This window comes from Echiichthys vipera (genome assembly GCF_963691815.1).
Source record: "Echiichthys vipera genome assembly, chromosome: 3".
NCBI lineage: Eukaryota > Metazoa > Chordata > Actinopteri > Perciformes > Trachinidae > Echiichthys > Echiichthys vipera.
The window spans coordinates 33,708,444-33,728,636 of NC_139828.1; the positions used below are offsets into that span (position 1 = coordinate 33,708,444).

At 42.0% G+C, this 20,193-nt stretch overlaps 1 protein-coding gene across 1 annotated transcript; it reads left to right on the forward strand.

Annotated features, from left to right (window-relative positions):
- Positions 1–4,711: 4,711 nt before the first annotated feature.
- On the forward strand, positions 4,712–16,685 carry aqp4 (aquaporin 4; the record flags this gene model as incomplete). Its single annotated transcript, XM_083911560.1, has 4 exons — positions 4,712–5,095; positions 8,613–8,777; positions 12,556–12,636; positions 16,431–16,685. 4 exons carry the CDS (start codon positions 4,712–4,714, stop codon positions 16,683–16,685), a joined length of 885 nt encoding a protein of 294 aa, XP_083767686.1.
- Between the last annotated feature and the right edge of the window lie 3,508 nt (positions 16,686–20,193).

Genomic DNA, 20,193 nt, shown 5'->3' on the forward strand with positions numbered 1-20,193 from the left:
CCTTGTCCCTTGCAGGCCGGGTTAATCTTATTAAGATGGTCATTTTACTTTTTTTCTGTATCTTTTTCAGCATCTCCCAATTTGTCTTAAAAAATCGTTATTTACTAATCTGGACCAACAACTTAGCGTCTTTATTTGGCAGAATGAGACAGCCCGTATCAAAAAAACATATTCTTCAACTCCCTAAACCTCAAGGGGGACTAGCACTCCCTAATTTCTGCCACTACTTCTGGGCCTGCCACATTAATAAACTTTTATATTGGCTTTGCGGTGGAGTTGCCGACGTGTGCCCGCCCTGTGATCATACTGATTCCGCATATGGTCAGATAAGGGCTTCAAAACGCTTAATGACCTTTATGACAGAGTTGTTTTTGCATACTTTGCATCTATGTCACACAAATACAGACTGCCTTTTAGAGCGTACTCACACTGTCCTTCCGGACCGCGACCCGGACTTTAGGGTACTTGTCCCCCCTCCCTCTCCCCCCCGCGCCCCAGCCCCGTTTGTACTGGCCAATGCTTCTTGCTGTCCATACACCATCATGCCGTAACACGTCACACGCATTGATCGCGTGTGTGTGGCTTTGTTTACAAATCTTTCCACAGACCTCTGAGTTTTTGTGCGTCTTGTCGACTGTTTTTGAATATTTTCATCCGACCAAATCTGCAGTAAACACTCCACCTCCGCACCACACCAACGTGAACCTTTCACCGCCATTGTTGTTGTTGTTAAATGTCCGTGCATGGTCCGTTAGCTGAAAAACCGGTTTTGGCCCCGGCCAGAAGGACAGTGTGAGTAGGCCCTTAGTCACTTCTTTCGGTACCTTCAATTTAGACATTTTATCCAAAAGCAATTCCCACATTTTCCGAACCGCCCCCCTGAAGCTGAGATGGACCGATTCCTGGCTCTAAATGTACAACATAAATGACTGTTATCGGTTATTTATAATAGGATTGCTCTTCGGAGCTCAGTCCCCACAGTATCCCCTAAAAATGCATGGGATTTGGGAAATTGACATTACTGATGTCCAATGGAGGGGCATTTTAAAACTGGTCCATTCGTCCTCAATTTGTGCCAGGCACAGCCTATTACAGTGGAAGGTGCTCCATAGAGCCCATTTCACCTATTCTAAATTGGCTAAGATATACCCTAGTCACAGTGATGCTTGTAACCGCTGTAAGCAGTCCCCAGCCAACCACGCACACATGTTCTGGACGTGCCCAAAGCTTGCTTTATTTCTTACATATTTCAAACCCTCAAACCGGCTCCTCACACAGATGTGGAACCAAATCCCCTGACTGTTCTTTTTGGGCTTCTGCCCATTATTACGCAACGTGTCGTGGCCTTTACCACCCTGCTTGCCAGACGTAACATTCACCTAAAATGGAAACATGTTTCTTTACTGACTCATAATAGTTGGATACGTGACATTTTAAAATGTCTAAGGTTAGAGAAGTTAAGGTTTTCACAGGGGTATCATTGACAGCATTCCACAAAACCTGGGACCCACTGCTGGCTCTTATTAGTAAGAGTCTTACTGTTTCTCCTGATGATGCTGAGGACACTTCCTAGCGCCTGGAAGGAGAGACCCTCCCCACATTCCCTTTTTTTTGTTTGTTTGTTTGTTTTCCTTCTTCTTGAATTACTTTATTTATTTTTTCCATTAGTTTTAGCTTTTTACTTTACCTATCTACTTATGTTAAATGTTGTTCGGTTGCTTGGTTGGTTATTGTGACCATGTCTGACATGGGTTGTTGGGAGGGATGCCGGGTTTCGTGTTGTTGTCTTTTTTCTTTGTTCTTTTTTACTTTGAAGCAGACACACTGTACGGCTGTTATGCTTTTTCTTGTGTACCTGTCTGCAAAATTTAATATACAAAAAATATACATTCTGATTAATAGCAGATGGGTGAAATTAATCTTTAATGAGGGAAATATCAATCACATAATATCATAATTCTCTCAAATTTGGGTAGAGCTACTGTCCACCATTACTCCTCTGTGTGCATTTACACACAAGGAAAAGTAACTTTATTGATTAGTTCAGAAGCTAAAAGATTAGTTCCTCTCTCAAGATTATATCTACAGTTTTTAGTATTGCGGCTGGAATTTCTTCTGATATCTGCTGCAGTGACTATATAGTACTGTCACTGAAAGCAGCCTTTGACCATTAAAGTAAATCACTAAAGAAAAATACTCATACATCAATAATAATAATACTATGTAAAAATCATTTAAAAATCCACAGCCTACAGAAGCAGTGAAAATGATTCATTCAGGTGGGTGGCCCGGTAGGTAACACATACTGTAAGTGGACTAGAATGGCATTAGAGCCGTTTATGCATCATGCTTGTAACACACGCAGAGACGCACAGTCCCTTTTCTTCTCCCCCTCTGCCGTTTAGATGATTGACACAGGGTGGATGTTTGGGTTGTACATAAGAGCAGTAAAACTGAAATGTCTCATCTCATCTCATCTTCATCCACTTATCCGGGGTCGGGTCGCGGGGGCAGCAGTTTTAGCAGGGGACCCCAAACTTACCTTTCCCGGGCCAAATTAACCAGCTCTAACTGGGGGATCCCGAGGTGTTCCCAGGCCAGTGTGTAGATATAATCTCTCCACCTAGTCCTGGGTCTTCCCCGAGGCCTCCTCCCAGCTGGACGTGCCTGGAACACCTCCCTAGGGAGGCGCCCAGGGGGCATCCTTAATAGATGCCCGAACCACCTCAACTGGCTCCTTTCAACGCAAAGGAGCAGCGGCTCGACTCAGAGTTCCTCACGGATGGCTGAACTTCTCACCCTATCTCTAAGGGAGACTCCAGCCACCCTCCTGAGAAAACCCATTTCGACCGCTTATACCCGCGACCTTGTGCTTTCGGTCATGACCCAGCTTTCATGACCATAGGTGAGGGTAGCAACGAAGATTGACCGGTAGATCGAGAACTTTGCCTTCTGGCTCAGCTCTCTTTTCGTCACAATGGTGCGGTAGAGCGACTGCAACACCGCCTCCGTTGCTCCGATTCTCCGGCCAAACGAGGTACTTGAACTCCACTTGGGGTAAGGACTCATTCCCTACCTGGAGTAAGCAATCCCCCGGTTTCCTGCTGAGAGCCATGGCCTCAGATTTAGAGGTGCTGATCCTCATCCCAGCCGTTTCACACTCGGCTGCGAACCGATCCAGTGAGTGCTGAAGGTCACTGACCAACGATGCCATCAGGACCACATCATCTGCAAAAAGCAGAGACGAGATCCTCAGCCCACCGAACTACGACCCCCTTCCCACCACGACTACGCCTCGAAATCCTGTCCATGAAAATCACAAACAGGATTGGTGACAAAGCGCACCCCTGGCGGAGGCCAACCCCCACCGGGAATGAATCCGACTTACTGCCGAGGATCCGGACACAGCTCTCGCTTTGAGTGTACAGAGATTTGATGACCCACAGAAGTGACCCCCTCACTCCATACTCCCGCAGTATCTCCCGAGGGACCCGGTCATATGCCTTCTCCAGATCCACAAAACACATATAGACTGGATGGGCATACTCCCAGGCCCCCTCCAGGATCCTTGCAAGAGTGAAGAGCTGGTCCGTTGTTCCACGTCCAGGACGGAATCCGCATTGTTCCTCTTCAATCTGAGGTTCGACTACACACACCCTCTGGTCCCCCTTTTTAAACAGAGGAACCACCACCCCAGTCTGCCACTCCCTTGGCACTGTCCCAGACTTCCACGGAATATTGAAGAGACGTGTCAACCAAGACATCCCCTCCAAACCCAAAGCTTTCAGCATTTCTGGACGAATCTCGTCAATCCCTGGGGCTTTGCCACAGTGGAGTTGTTTGACTACCTCAGTGACTTCCGCCAGAGAAATTGACAATGATTCCCCATCAGCCTCCAGCTCTGCCTCTACAAAAGAGGGAGTGTTAGTCGTATTAAGGAGTTCCTCAAAGTGCTCCTTCCACCGCCCGATTACCTCATCGGTTGAGGTCACCAGCGTCCCGTCCTTAATGTAAACAGCTTGGACGGTTCCCCGTTTCACCCTCCTGAGATGTCGAATGGTTTTCCAGAAACACCATGGTGCCGCCCGAAAGTCCTTCTCCATGACTTCTCCGAACTCCTCCAACACCCGCTGCTTTGCCTCTGACACAGCAGAGGCTACAGCCCTTCTGGCCTGTCCGTACATTGCAACTTCCCCCGGAGTCTTCTGGGATAACATATCCCGGAAGGCCTCTTTCACCACTGCAGCTTCAGCAATGGAAGCTTTGAACATTGCCCACTGAACTGAATTGTAAATTTGATAAATATGATTGAATTATTTAAGTTATGGAGAAGGTGTGCAGCGCTGCTCCTCCAACATAGTTCAACATCTCCCGTTCAACCATCTGAATGTTACTGTTTCAAAAATGTAATGACATTTATAGAAGATAAGAATTGTGATTCTCATGTGATTTTTCACCCTCATCAACACAAGACTGCCCTCCCATTTTAAATGAATAACATTAAAGTGACCAAATCCTCCTTTTGCTTTTTACATGATGTGTTATGATTATAGTTATTTCTCTGTTCAGGGGTTACACCCCCTCTCATAACTTTTTTCTCTTCTTACTGATTTTTGGCCCTCCTGTCATCCCTTCTAGGAGGTGTTGCTTCCCCTGCCGTAAACCTCACTGTCACTTCTGGCAACTATCTTGCTTCCGTCGAGAGAAAGCCATGACTGCCTTCAAGGGTGTCTGGACTCAAGAGTTCTGGCGGTGTGTGGGGGCAGAGTTCTTCGCCATGCTGCTCTTTGAACTGCTCAGCCTCGGGTCAACCATCAACTGGGGTGCTGTTCAGGAGAATCCCCGTCCCCCTGATCTGGTGCTCATCTCGCTGTGTTTCGGTCTGAGCATCGCCACCATGGTGCAGTGCTTCGGCCACATCAGTGGTGCTCATATTAACCCTGCAGTCACAGCAGCCATGGTGGTGACAAGGAAGCTCAATCTGGCTAAAGCTGTCTTCTACTTGCTGGCCCAGTGTGTAGGCGCTATAGCGGGGGCCGCTATTCTGTACGGCATCACTCCAGCCTCAGTTAGGGGTGGCATGGGGGTCACCACGGTTTGTCTTTTTTTTTTTAAGCAATTACTGACAACTAACTTATTTCACAGTGATGTTGTCACCTTATTCATTCCTCTCCAAGAGCAGACATATAGTCTCCTACTTATAATTATTCTTTACCTTCTCAAATGTGATTTGTCTGTTTATCTGCAACTAGTTTTAATGGGATTCATTCCAGGCAAAGACTTAAATGAAAATTAAAGTAATGTTTAGCACAGAAAAGACTGTCTAAGGTTATGCCATCAGTGGATGCATGCTTGTTGCATTGCAACATTGCACTGCACAAAACAAGAAATGAACAGGACTGTTAGACTGGATGACAAGATAATTGGGGAACTAATGTGCAGAATTACTTACATAAAGAGACCAGTACACCATGAAGTTAGTTCACGAGATCATCAGATCCACTGCACCCTTTAAGTCACGAGTATGCACTTTTTTCCCCATGGTGAAGGTATAACATGCAGAATACAGACTAAAAGAGGCATCATCCTTTGTTCCACACAACATTGAGCTGCTTTACAAGCTCTGAACACATGCTTTGAAAACTTTCTTGAACTTGATGTCCTTTATTTTGATTTTTATATTATGTGTTGTCATTCATGTTATTTTCATATTCTCTTATGATCTTTGTGAAAAACATATTCCCCTAGGGGTATTAAACAATTAATTAATTTATTCAACGTGACCTAAATAAACTGAAATGTAATGAACACAGGAATATTATATAAATATATAAAACATGCATATGGTTTCTACCAATTAATTAAATAATTGCTATGCAAAACAAATATTCAATTATGACATGGGTACGACACCGGAGATCAAAATTAGAGAACAAATTATTAATACTTGATTTATTCTTAAATATTATTTTGTATTGTAGAAATTTTGATAGAATATCTGCTGTGGCTATACCACTGCTGGCCTATCATGTTTTTTAAATAACCAAGGCACTTCAACAAAAACCTATATTATAACAGTGAGTAAAATTAGAGAACACTTTCCGATCCCTCTCAGTTAGTGGTGTTAATCTGGCACCTGGTGACAATTGACTTCATTGTTGGACACACCCTATTTATCTGCAGCTCTCCTGGTTACTTTGCAAGATGGTGAGCTTCTTTAAGGAGACTGAGACCTTGAGACAGCAGGTTGTCCAGATGAAGGCCAAAGGGGTGACCCTCTCAGCCATCAGAGAGAGGTTGGGCGTTCACAGTCTGTGAAGGACACAGATTCATTTAAGTCCCTTAAAAAGGCCGGTCGTCCACGTAAAACAAGTGCACGAGAGGACAGGATTATGAGGAGACTCTCAATGGGGAATCAGTTCAACATTGCAGCTTGAGTTGGTCTCCAGTTCAGTGGTGAACAGGGCTAGGATCTGTCTCTGCACAGTGTCTCATCGTTTAAGACTTTTTGGACTGAAAGCCCACTCTGCAGTGACTAAATCTCTCATCAGCAGAAAGAATAAAAAAGGCTAGACTTGCCTTTGCTGAGGAGCCTGTTGTGTGGACAGAGGAGTACTGGTCCAGAGTGACTTCAGTGATGAAAGGGCGTTCAATTTATTTGGGTCTGATGGAAACATTATGTACGCGGGACTGGGGAAAGACTGAACCCAAAGTGTGTAAAGAAGTCAGTTACATTTAGAGGAAGAAGTGTCATGGTTTGGGGGATGTTTTCTGCAGCAGGAGTTGGGCCTCTTGTACAGCTACATGGCAGGGTGAATGCAAATGTTTATGTGAACCTCATCAGTAACATGCAATACCTTCACTGCAATTGTCTCCCAATCAGCTGCAATTTTCATACAAGACAATGTCCCCTGTCACACTGCAAAACAGGTTGAGCAGTTCCTTGAAGCTAAGAATATTGAAACAATGAAGCAGCCAGACCAGAGTCCAGATCTAAACCTCATAGAGAATCTCTGGAAAATCCTTGGCAGTAAAGAAATGGCTAAGAAACTAGGGGTGGGCGATATGACGATATTAGATCGTGAAGGGTTAGAGCGCAGAGATGGGGACTAGAGTTTGAGACTCCGACTCGAGTCGCACTTAAGTCGCACACAAATGTGACTTGAGACTTGACTTGGACTTGCAAAAAGTGACTTGTGACCATCTCTGTTAGAAATTGTTGACGATCTGCCAAAGTAGTATCGTCTATAGGACACATTCTATCCACTGCTGTTCTATATTCTGCACAGACGCATCAGGTTTTTTTTCTCTCAGTCAAGTCACATTATTGGCTAGTCCGTCTCATGCACCGCCCTGAAGACATGCCGATCAACCAATCATAGGGAACTACAGGTGTTGCTATCTGTGAAACCCATATAGTGCATTTTGTGAGTGGTGATGTGTACCCTGTGTATGATTTTGTATTGAATGAGTTGAGTCTTAGAGTTGAGTGACATGGAGAATGTATTGTTGCAGATGGTGTGCTAGTCTATGTCAGTGTGATCTACATTTAAGTCTGAAGTCCATTTTTGTACTGGTATAGAGATGGTGGTGTCATGGTGAGAAAGTAATTTATTAATTTGTGATAGTAATTTTTTGGGTTTTAGTTTTGATAGTAAGGGGTTGTCGAGGTTGTGGAAGTTGCTGAAGTCAATTGTCTTTTTTATGGCCCATTTCAACTGTAAGTAGTGGTACTGACAGTGGTTGGGTAGGTTGTATGTTTGTTTGAGAAAGTCAAAGGTCATTAGTGAGCTGCCAGAACAAAGGTGCCCCAGGCTGGTTACTCCTCTCTGTTTCCATGTGGGAAAGTTAATGGGTTGGTTATTTATTTTGAACATTGGTTATGCCAAATGGGAATGAGGGCAGAGGGAGATGGTGAGGGTGGTGGTTACTCTGTGGAATTTGTAGCAGTGGTGTGTTTTGATTTATTTGTCTATTAAATCAATGTGTTGATTGGGCAGATTATTGCACATGATATGATATTTTGCCATATCGCCCACCCCTATAAGGGACCCACTCCAGTTAGTGAACTGTGGAAAAGACTGAAGAAGAATGGACCAAGATCAAACCAGAGCAGTGTGAGAAACTAAATGTCCTGTGGGCGCAGATGTGCTGAAGACATTCAAAGCTGTGGCCTCCCTGTTCATTTTTTAATCCTATAGAAGAAAGCATTGTTGAAACTTTCTCTTCTCACAAAGTGGTCACTGTTCTCTCATTTTAATCACTGTTTTTTTCACAAAATAAAGGTTTTTGTTGGAGTGTCTTGGTTATTTTTTCAAAAACATGCCAGTACAGCAGTGGTATATCCACAGCTGATATTCTATCAAATTATGAACAATAAAAACAATTCGGGTTAATGTATCCCTTCAAGAGAGGAATAAGTTGACCTTTCAGCTTTTCCATCACATAGTAGTCATTTTGCATTTCTAGCTGATGTCACACAGACTGGCTCCAGGCAAGATCTGCTTGAATTGAATGGGTTGATGTGTGTTTGCATGTATTGCATCCATACAGATAACATCTTAATACAGGGTGTAAAAGGGGTTTTAATATCTATTTTGTTTCCAACACAGGTAAATCCGAGCATCTCCATGGGAAATGCATTGGTTGTCGAGCTCTTCATTACCTTTCAGCTGGTCTTCACTGTGTTTGCCACCTGTGACCACAAACGGAATGACCTGAAGGGTTCATCTGCTTTGGCTATCGGCCTGTCTGTGTGTATTGGTCACCTGTTTGCTGTGAGTACAACACTTGCCCAGCTGTAACTATAAACAGATAAACAGAAAGAGATAATAACCTAGAAAGACAAAGGGGACTCAGTATCAGATCAAACATTGCTCCCACACAGCAGTCAGACCTGTGACACCATCTCCTGCCTTATTCATTATGAATAGTCCATAGTTTCAATGGTGCCTTTTTGTGAACAATTTTAGAAATGTACACTCAATAGAGAGAAATAGGAACACCTGCACAATACAGTGCAATCCAAACAATATACTACAGATCTGCAGTAAATGCTAGCTAATGAAGCTTACATTTAGTTCTCCTCCCTAGTTAGTTTAAAGTTGTACTCCATAAGATTTGAGATACCTTGTTTCTAGCGGCCTCTGTGGCAGTAAAATGTAATTGCAGGTTAGCCTTTTCTTTCAGAGCCTTCATCTTGTCTTGTTCATGGTCACTATGTGCGTTGGCTATTGTATTTGTATTGTACAGTATTTGTTTACACACACTCACCTCTCTACTTCCAGTCCGCCCCCTATATATTCCCCTCTTAAATCCATACACATATACACATGTTCCTATTACACTTCAGCTCTTACTACAAGCCTGACGCAGAAGTTGGAATTTAAGATTTCCCATTACAAGTGAACGCAGCATAACTGTTAGTGACTAACATGGCGGCTTATTTACATCTAGAGAGGGAATGTCACCACAGACATCAGTGGCAATTGCGCTAGGGAAACTCAGCTTCCCCTAAAATGTCACCAAAAAAAAAAAGAGTGGTGAAATATATACTGCTGTGTGTACATTTCATTGACTAAATGCACGCTAGAAAGTCTTCATCTTTTGTTCAGAATCAGCTACTTATCACAGGTAACCGGAGCAACTTCATTCTCATTCATCCCCACAGCCCCACAGCGCTTTACACAGTCGGACGCTCAGCTTCTACTGACTTCAATGGGGAAGCGTAGAGCGGGTTGTTCCACTGCAGCCAAACTAGACGCTCACTGGATAAATGCTGGGCTTTGTCCCGCCAATCGAACGCTCAGCGTCTCTGGGGGTCTATGGAGCAGTGGGCTGGCCCGGATGCTCGGCTTCTGCATGATGATTGGATGAGCTGTCGGAGGCCGAATCCTTTTTTGAATGACAGCTAAATGAGCGAATCGGCGATCTTGAAGAGTAAACATCCAGTGGAGCATTTTTCATTTCGTTTTTTTTAATTGATCCGGAGACTTTACTGATCCCAAGAGACTTTGTCTTTGTTAAAAACAACTAGCGTTGTGTTTGGCTACTCTTTTCTGTCACTCTGCGGTTTCTTTCCCCAACGAGCAGCAGCAGCTTCGGAGCGCCCCCCCCCGTCACTCACACTCACACTCACAGGTGGTCACACTTCACAGTAGGCTGGCGCAGCAGCTCCAGCTGGGCCAAGGCCGTTTAAGCAGCTTTGCTGCCATTGAGAGGACACTGGTCAAGTCCCTGGAAAAGACGCCTAGTTTGTACGACAAGGTCACAGATCATTTTCTTGAAAAGGAACGAAGGGTACAATTTACATATAAATATACCAACACATTTATGATGTAGGCTGGAAAAATTAGCTTCCCCTCCTTGAAAGACCAGCAGCCTCCACTGGAATACATGGATAATGGGATACTCGGGAAAAGACAACAAGTGCTTTCATTAGTGGGTCACGTGATCAATCACCGTTGTTTTAACTCACTCTGTGATAGAAATTAACTTAAAAGGCAATTAAATAGATGGAAATCTTACGGCGTACAACTTTAAAGGGGAATTTCTGTAGGACCGTAATACCCAATATAATATTTGTGGGTAAGTGACTAATGGTATACAGTATAAATAACATTGAAAAGTTGATTTCTGTTTATCAGAAAAAAAGGGATACGCAAGTGAGACACATGTAGAGGAAACATACTTTGTCTGAACACACTGGGCAGCTACAACAGTCACAGAGGGGTCATAGAGGTCAGCAGGTGTGGAAACACTCGCAGCAGCTGTGGGCTTTGTCCTGTGTGCTGTCAAACATGTTCAGTCACTTTCATCACACTTTCAAATTTGTTTCTGCTTCACAATGTGTCTTTACATGTTGTTTCTGTCACTAACTGCTGCTACACATTGAAAACAGGGGGTAGCCGGTGGCTGAGTGGTTAGAGCAGTGGCCCCATGTAAAGAAACTGAAGGTCTTTGCTGCATGTCTCCCCCTCTCTCTCTCACCCCATTTTCTGTCTGTCTTGTATAATAAAGGCTTGGAAAACTGCCAAAAAAAATCATCTTTAAAAAAGAAAACAGGTAAAGCACAGAAACAATATCAACATAAAATAAGCACAGTCACATATCTGTGAGGCTGCTCCTCACCTGCCAGGTGCTTAGAAAACACACACACACACACGTAATATCTGAATATCAGACAGACAGACAGACATATACAGTAGATAGACAGACACATACATACATACAGTAGATAGACAGACAGACAGACACATACAGTAGATAGACAGACACATACATAGATTGATTGTATTCCTAATGTCTTCTTTATCCATTTTGAAATTTAGAATTTCTTCTAGTCAGACAAATTAGTTATATGGCACCAGGGCGAGGAACGTACACAACTGGGTCGCAGAACTTTATTTTGAAGTTTTCATAAAACACGTCCTACCCGGAAGAAAACAGCAGCTCTGAGGAAGGCTGGAGTACAGCCAAATCTGTCAGCTAAGAAAAGGGAAGAGGACATCCTTACCATATAACTAACTAAGAAACTCTCAGTTTCAAAAAGACACACATACATACAGACAGACAGACATATACAGTAGATAGACGGATGCACAGATACAGTAGACAGACAGACATATACAGTACATAGACAGACGGACAAATACAGTAGACAGACAGACATATACAGTAGATAGACAGACGGACAGATACAGTAGACAGACAGACATATATATATATATATGACAAAATTATATGACAGTCATAGTGATAAGAACTACCATAGAGAATGAATAGGAAAAGGTAGCGTGTTCTTGGGAACCGAAGGGTTGCCGGTTCAAGTCCCCATATGGACCAAGAGAGGAGGCTGGACTGGTGGCTAGAGTGAGGTGCCATTTCACTCCCTGGGCAGCGCTGAGGTGCTTCTAATGAGGCAACCCTCTCAGTCTGACATCTCTCCACTAATGCATGTATATAGGACCTATGTTTGCATACTTGAGCATACTTCAATAATAAAAACAACAAAAGAGTGAAAAGTATATAACAAAGGCATGCTTTCTTTCTTTTTCTGTCTGCAATACTAATGGATATTATAATGTCTTGCTGAAGTAGAGGGATTACCTTCATTGTGTCTTCAGATGCCTCTAACAATAGAGGGTGCATGTGCTGTTTCCTTTCAAACCTTTGAAAAGTGAAGCATTATCATGGGGGGAAGGCATCAAAAACTCCTCTGGTGAAACACATGATGTAATCCTGCCGACTGACACGTCAGAAAAGTTTATTTGGACCACTTTGGAAGGCATTTACAAATAATATATTTTACATTTCATTTGGAGGACTAGTTGTCCTTTTTTTTGTATTTTTGGCAGTTTTCCAAACCTTTTTATTATATAGGACAGACGGGAAATGGGGTGAGAGAGAGAGAGAGAGGGGGGGAGACATGCTGCCTCGAGGACCTTCAGCTTCTCTACATGGGGCGACTGCTCTAACCACTCAGCCACCGGCCGCCCCGGAACAGTCCCTTTTGATTCCTGTCGGTATAATTCCTATCCATAATTATTTCCTCAGATTCCCTACACTGGAGCCAGTATGAACCCTGCCCGAACATTTGGCCCAGCAATGGTCACATGGTGCTGGGATAACCACTGGGTAACTATGCTTTTATTATATTTTATTATACGTTTTGCAGTACTGCAAGGGGGGTTAAGGGTGAGATCTAATATAAAAAATAGCAGCCATACATGATTCCAAAAATAATAATAATTCCAACTGTGGTAATGTTAACGTATTCCAATTTAAACAATTCAATTCAATTCAATTCAATTTTATTTATAGTGTCAAATCATAACAAAAGTTATCTCAGGACACTTTACAGAGTTGGTAAAGACCACACTCTATGACTTATTTATGATTTACATAGACCCAACAATTCCTCCGTAGAGTACGGTGGCAACGAAAACCTTCCCTATAACAGGCAGGAACGTCAGACGGACCCAGCTCTGTGGAGGAAGGACATCTGTCTGCACCGGTTGGGGAGGAAGAAAAGGAGAGAGAAAGATAGAAAAGACGCACAGATGGACAGAGAGAGACAGACAGACACACTTCCAGGGATGCAACCAAAGCGTAACAGTAACTATAATAATATCTATAGTAATATGAATACGACTTATATGTGGCAGTTAATACAGCAAAAAAGTGGAAACAAGATTATTTTATTGTGAAAATAATAGTAATTATGGTGGCAAACATGATGAATGATGAGTAGTGGCAATAGCAGCTACGATACAGCGAGACATACCGCTAATGGTGTTTTTATGGCTACAAATTTTATAGTTTATTAAACTAGTGATATTATATATGAATAACAGTGATAATAGCAGCAGGAAGCGTCATGCAGGACCACGGCAGCAGGCACCACCACGATCAGCAGAGACCTGCGAGACGACAAAGTACAAACAACTCCGGGGAAGAAGTTGAATTAGTAACATGCATTGATGAGACATGAATGATACAGACAGAGAGGAGAGAAGCTCAGAGTATCAGGAAGAGTATTGTACGCCGGCAGACTAGGCCTATAGCAGCATCATTAAGCAGAACAAACTCAGCTTTAAAAATAACAACATAGCTGAGGGCTCGTAAGGCCTAGCTGTAAGCTTTGTCAAGGAGGAAAGTTTTAAGTTTACTCTTAAATATGGGGACAGTGTCTGCCTCTCGAATAACACTTGGGAGTTTGTTCCACAGGAGAGGAGCTTGGTAGCTGAAGGCTCTGCCTCCCATTCTACTTTTGGAGACTCTAGGAACGACAAGTAGCCCTGCATTCTCAGAGCGCAGCGATTTAGTCGGGTAATACGGTACTATGAGCTCTTTAAGATATGGCGGAGCCTGACCAATAAGAGCTTTGTAGGTAAGGAGAAGGATTTTAGATTCTATTCTAGCTTTTACAGGTAGCCAGTGCAAAGAAGCTAAAACAGGAGAAATATGTTCTCTTCAATTTGTTTTAGTTAGTACACAAGCTGCAGCATTTTGGACCAACTGGAGACTCTTAACAGACTTATTGGAGCAGCCTGATAATAAGGAGTTGCAGTAGACAGCCTAGAAGTAACAAATGTATGGACTAGTTTTTCTGCATCTTTCTGAGACACAATGTTCCTAATTTTCGCAATATTAGGCAGGTGAAAATATGCAGTCCTTGTCGTTAGTTTTATATGAGAATCGAAGGACATATCCTGAACAAAAATAACACCCAGATTGCGTACTGTGGTGCTGGAGAAAAACATAACATCATCCAGAGTAACAATATCTTTAGCTATTGAATTCTGGAGGCCTTCGGGGCCAAGTACGATAACTGCAGTTCTTTCTGAGTTTAACATCAGAAAATTGCCGGTCATCCAGCTTTTTATTTCCTTAATGCACATTTGAAGTTTATCTAACTGATCGGTTTCTTCTGGTTTGATCGACAAATACAATTGTGTATCATCAGCATAACAATGAAAGTTTATGGAGTGCTTCCTTATATTTCCTAAGGGAAGCATATATAAGGTGAATAGAATCAGCCCAAGGACAGAACCCTGTGGGACCCCGTGACTGACTTTAGTGTGCATTGAGGATTTGTCATTAACATGTAAAAACTGAGATCAATCTGATAAATAAGACTTGAACCAGCTCAGTGCGGTTCCTTTAATGCCAATTAGATGCTCCAGTCTCTGTAGCAGGATGCGATGGTCAATAGTGTCGAAGGCAGCACTAAGATCTAGTAGAACAAACACAGAGACAAGTCCTTTGTCTGAAGCTATTAGAAGGTCGTTAGTAATTTTTACCAGTGCTGTCTCAGTGCTATGATTCGCTCTAAATCCTGATTGGAAGTCCTCAAAATATTCATTATTATGTAAAAAGTCACACAGCTGATTGCCGACTAATTTCTCGAGGATTTTAAAGAGAAAAGGAAGGTAAGATATAGGTCTATAGTTGGCTAGTACCTCAGGATCAAGACTGGGATTTTTAAGAAGAGGTTTAATTACAGCTACTTTAAAAGACTGTGGTACATAACCTGCTGATAAAGACATGTTAATCATATCTAATACAGGAGTGCTCACTAAAGGTAACACTTCTTTAAGTAACCTAGTTGGAATAGAGTCTAGGAGACAAGTAGAAGGCTTTGATGCTGAAATAGTAGAGGTTAATTTGTTAAAGGCAACTGTAGAAAAGCAGTCCAAGAATATATCAGGTAGTACAGTTCTTTCTAAGGTTCCTGGGTGTCCATTAACAAAAATCATTCATAAAGCATTGTTGCTATGGAATGTACTATCTTGATGTATTTTCCACAAATTTTTCTCTTACATTTTACAGTACACAAGAAAAAAACATTACTGCTGCGCAGTGTGTCTGCTTTCAGTGAAGAAGAAATCTTGATGTAATTTAGCCTGCTGCTGCCCTGTTAACTTAACTGAGCGTAGCCTAGCCTAGCTTGTAGACATCATGAAATTTCTCAAATTGAATAAATGTCATACATATAAACACTAAACCAGCTAGTTCAATCTTTTTTTTAACTAATATCTGCCGAAAAAGATAATTTTTCTATGGACATATTTTAGCAACAGAGATTGTTTCTTCTGCCCATTGAGTCACCAGTAGGGCATGAAATTGGCACCCGCCCACACGCCAAATGCGGATAACTTTTGTGATTTGCGGGTGAAACTGTCAATCTACCTGCCACGTTGGCATGTAGCCAATAAGACAACACAGGGCAAGTGTTGTGTGTTGTCAACCAATTAGGTAGCCTATTGTTGCTAAGTAAGCCCTGCTTTTTTCTTGGACTTTCAAAATAAAAAACGTGAAGAAGAAGAAAAATTTAAAATGTGTTAGCTTGTAAACATCATGAATTTTTAAAGCTGAATAAAGACCACACATATAAACATTAAACTGAGTTGTTAGCGCAACACTGTTATAACTGAGGTATCTGCAGGGGGGAAAACAATTCTGTTGGCAGATTTAGCTACTACGTCCCTGACATGTAGTGTCAGCTTAAGCTAAAGATAGCACTGTCACAGACAGACAGCCCAGCTAATTGACCAAAGATTTCCAATAACAGAGAGTGTTGTTAAAAGTAACGAATAACCAATGACTTTAAAAATATGTTGTACGAAATAAGACTAACAAATCACAAGCCACCCGTTTATGATATTCTGATAATGGTTTGCAATAAATTAATTTTATGATAACTCGGTTGTTTGTAAGTTTTTCGGGCATTGTTGACCGAAAGCTATGTTTATGTCGTACGTAGGAAATAATCTTAGGTTTTGGCCAACAATGCCCCCCCAAAAAATGTTTTTACCTTGCCTTTCAGTCTAGACTTTTATATGTGCTTTGTCAGGATGCTCAATTTTCTGTGTTTTCCCATGTGCGTGCGTGTGTGTGTGTGTGTGTGTGTGTGGTGTGTGTGTTAGGTGTACTGGGTGGGTCCAACTCTGGGTGGCACTCTGGCTGCAGCCCTGTATGAATACCTTTTCTGTCCAAACCCAGATCTGAAGAGACGTTATTCTGAGGCTTTCATCAAGACATCTTTCAGTCCTACTAAACTCCGGCAGAACTCGGTCACAGCCCAGGAGCCTCTTTTCACTGTCATGGATGTGGAGAGAGCCGAGAGGAAGGAAAGAGAGAGGGAGAGGGAGGTATCGGGAGATGTGTTGTCCTCTGTATGACTAGAAAGGAAAGACATCACTGATATCCAGTCTTCTGATCAACAGTCCACTCTGAAGGAGACTGACTTCCTGTAGACTGGTACAGAAAACACTAACAAATTAGGGAAGTAAGTAATTGCAATATGTGTTATAAGGTTGTTCCTATTTAGGGGAGGAGAGGGAAATATGACAACTAGCTATGGCACTTCAGTGATAGCATGAAGAACAAATGGACAAATAAACGATGCATTTTAAAGTTATGTCAGAACTACCAGTTTATGGCCACAACAAAAGACAAAAGAGGAGCAATGTAACATGATTTCCCCATTCTATTTCCCTCGATGGCCTTTGTTTTTTCTGACTTTGAATGTGTCACTAATATTTAAATGTTGAATATGGAGAATGAGCAGAACACCGCCATCTAGTGTCTCAAGATTGCAGTTGCAACAACAAAAAATAATTGCAGCAGTCGGGTTGCCAGGTTGGTCAGACCCAGCCCAGCAGCCTACAGGAGACCTGAGTCTGTTTGAGCCTGTTTGAACCCATCCCCTCCAGCAAATCAAACCATAAAAACAAGGATTAGAGGAGTTTGAATGACAGTTAGCGTTAGCGTTAGCCGTTCCAGCTAAGTAAAGATGAAAGTGATGTTAGCGATCAAGGAGAAACGTAGCCATTTGGGCGTGCGTTTTAATGGCGTTTCTCTCCTTTCTCTCAGTCCATGGAGTGAATGCTCCGCCTATATTGACTCTGGTTTTTGCCTGTCTTCGCTCACTCAGCTGCTGGGACAAATAAAGGCCCCTTCACTGACGCTCCAAAGCAGCTGCAGGATTGGCAAACTCCATTTCACCCAATGCCAGCCTACAGTAGCTGCACCCAACAGACAGACAACCCTGGCAACCAGCAACGCCCAACGCTATTGGCTGCTACCATGGAAACAGAACGGGACAGAAAGTTGGGTGTTGACGGGTTTGACAACCGTCAAGATTTTTTAAATATTAATTCAAACAAATATATATTTTTTATGGAAAAGCAATTCTTTAATTCTGCACCCCTGAAAACGCCCCGTGGGTGGATTATTTTTATACTTTTAAATATAGCCTTTAATTCAACCTCCAAGTAATATTTCCTCACACAGCCACTGTTGCAGTTCAACATGTCCTATACACGTCTTTCTCAAGTTTGGCAGCAAAGAACAGTTTCTGAAAAGTCTGCTCTTTAGGTGGCAACAGAGTTCATATGTCTTTAAAGCTTTGTCAATCCGAGCTGTGTGTGTTCTCAGCCAACCCCGTCTCCAAAAAAAATGATGTTCCCATACAACTAAACTGCATTCTCAATAACATGTTGAAGGAAATGTATATTCCAGAAACTACAGCAGGTAGTGAAAAGGTCGCTGTTTTTAACATGTGGTTAATATTAATTATTATTATAATAACAAGTAAAGCCCACTACACACTGGCTTTTATGAGTGGATGAAAGCTTATTTAAAGTGGAAATATACTTTGCTATAGGAAATAATTGTGAGATGACATCACTGAGAAATACATGTACATCTAAGATATGTTTTTGAATATACCATTTAATATAGAGATGATTTAATAGGAGTATGTAGGCTCCAATATGAATTATTGTACGTGTGTTTAAATTAAATAAGTAATGAAAATACAATTAAAAATATTATGCAATTCAGTATAAAATACACTGAATATTATATCATACCATAATATATATATATATATATTGATATGAAAACAGACATGTATACTTATATATAGTGTCCATGTAAATATTAAGTGATGTATGCATTTTGGATACTAGTGAAAGACATGAATTGACACAAATACTTGGTCATATATGTTATATGGTGATATATTTTAAAAAGTGTGTATGTAAATAAATCCTATTAATCCTAAATCTTTTTGTGTCCATGATAGTAACTTAAACTGACAGACTTTAAAGTTGTACTAGTAATAAGATTTGAGATCCCTTGTTTCTAGCGGCCTCTGTGGCAGAAAGATGTAACTGCAGGGCGAGCCTGTTCTTTCAGAGCCTCGATCTTGTCACATTCACGGTATATAGCTGTGTTCGAAATCATTCCCTATCACAGAAGTAGTGTACTATATAGTGTGTACGACATTTTGTAGTGGTGTTAGAATTCTCTGTGGTTAATTTGACTGTATATACGATGTACAATACATTGTACTCCCACATCCCACAATGCAATGCAGTCGTGTTTACCAGAGGAGAAGAAGAAGCAGAAGAGGTGCTAACTGTAACCAGGTATCTGAGAGCTAACTGCAGTTACCATCAACCGTTACTCACGAGCTTACTGCTGTTACTGACTTGTGAAATAAATGAGCCGAAGGCTATTCCCACATTTCTAATTTGTTTTTCCACTGAAAATTAGGCCCTGGGTTAGGGTTAAAAAGCATTCCCAATCTGTCACACTCTGTGATGAATCTCAAATGTGGGACATAAGGCTGTGGGGACATAAGGCTGTGGGGACATAGGGCTGTTGGAACATAAGGCAGTGGGAACATAGGACTGGGTTAGGGTTAAAAAGCATTCCCAATCTGTCACACTCTGTGATGAATCTCAAATGTGGGAACATAAGGCTGTGGGGACATAAGGCTGTGGGAACATAGGGCTGTGGGAACATAGGGCTGTGGGGACATAAGGCTGTGGGAACATAAGGCAGTGGGAACATAGGGCTGTGGGGACATAGGGCTGTGGGGACATAAGGCAGTGGGAACATAGGGCTGCAGGAACATAGGCAAGGACCCACAGCTGGCAATCAGGACACACAACCATTTTTAACAAAACCACACTTAAACACAATCGAAATTTCAACAATTTATTTGGGATTTCACATTAAAATTAACATAATACATGAAAAAAAAAAATTTGTTAGAAATTCCAGTGTAGTCTCCGAAATCTCGTTTGGTCATTCCCAATATAGTGCACTATAGGGAATAGTAAGTGAGTGAATGATTTTGACACAGCTTATGTGTGTTAACTTTTTTCATTCACTCTTTTGTAAACTGTACTGAAACACATTCACCTCTCTACTTCCAGTTCATCCCGTATGTTACACTCTTAAATCCATACACACTCTATACTTCTACCCTTACAAGTCTGTCTCAGAAGATGGAAGTTCCGATTACAAGTGAACTCGGCATAGTCGTTGGTGACAATCTGTGCCGACAGACCAGCCCAGCGTCACTAACATGGCGGCTTATTTACATCTGGCTCGCAATTCGTTCAAATAAAGATTGATTATGTGGTGTCTCTGATTTAATATGAAACCAAGAATATACTTGTCAAGTATTTTCAGCGTATTGCTTGCAGGTAGTCTACTGAAAAGTCTGGCATCTCATTAGACAATCAGTGTAAGTATAATAAAAGTAGAGGGCTAGAAAGACCATGGCTGATACAGACACATACGCTCTGCCAAAACAGAAGAGAATACCAAACGGGACCAATGACCAACTCCTATTCCTCGCTCAACTTGGATGAAAGGAAAGATGTCATC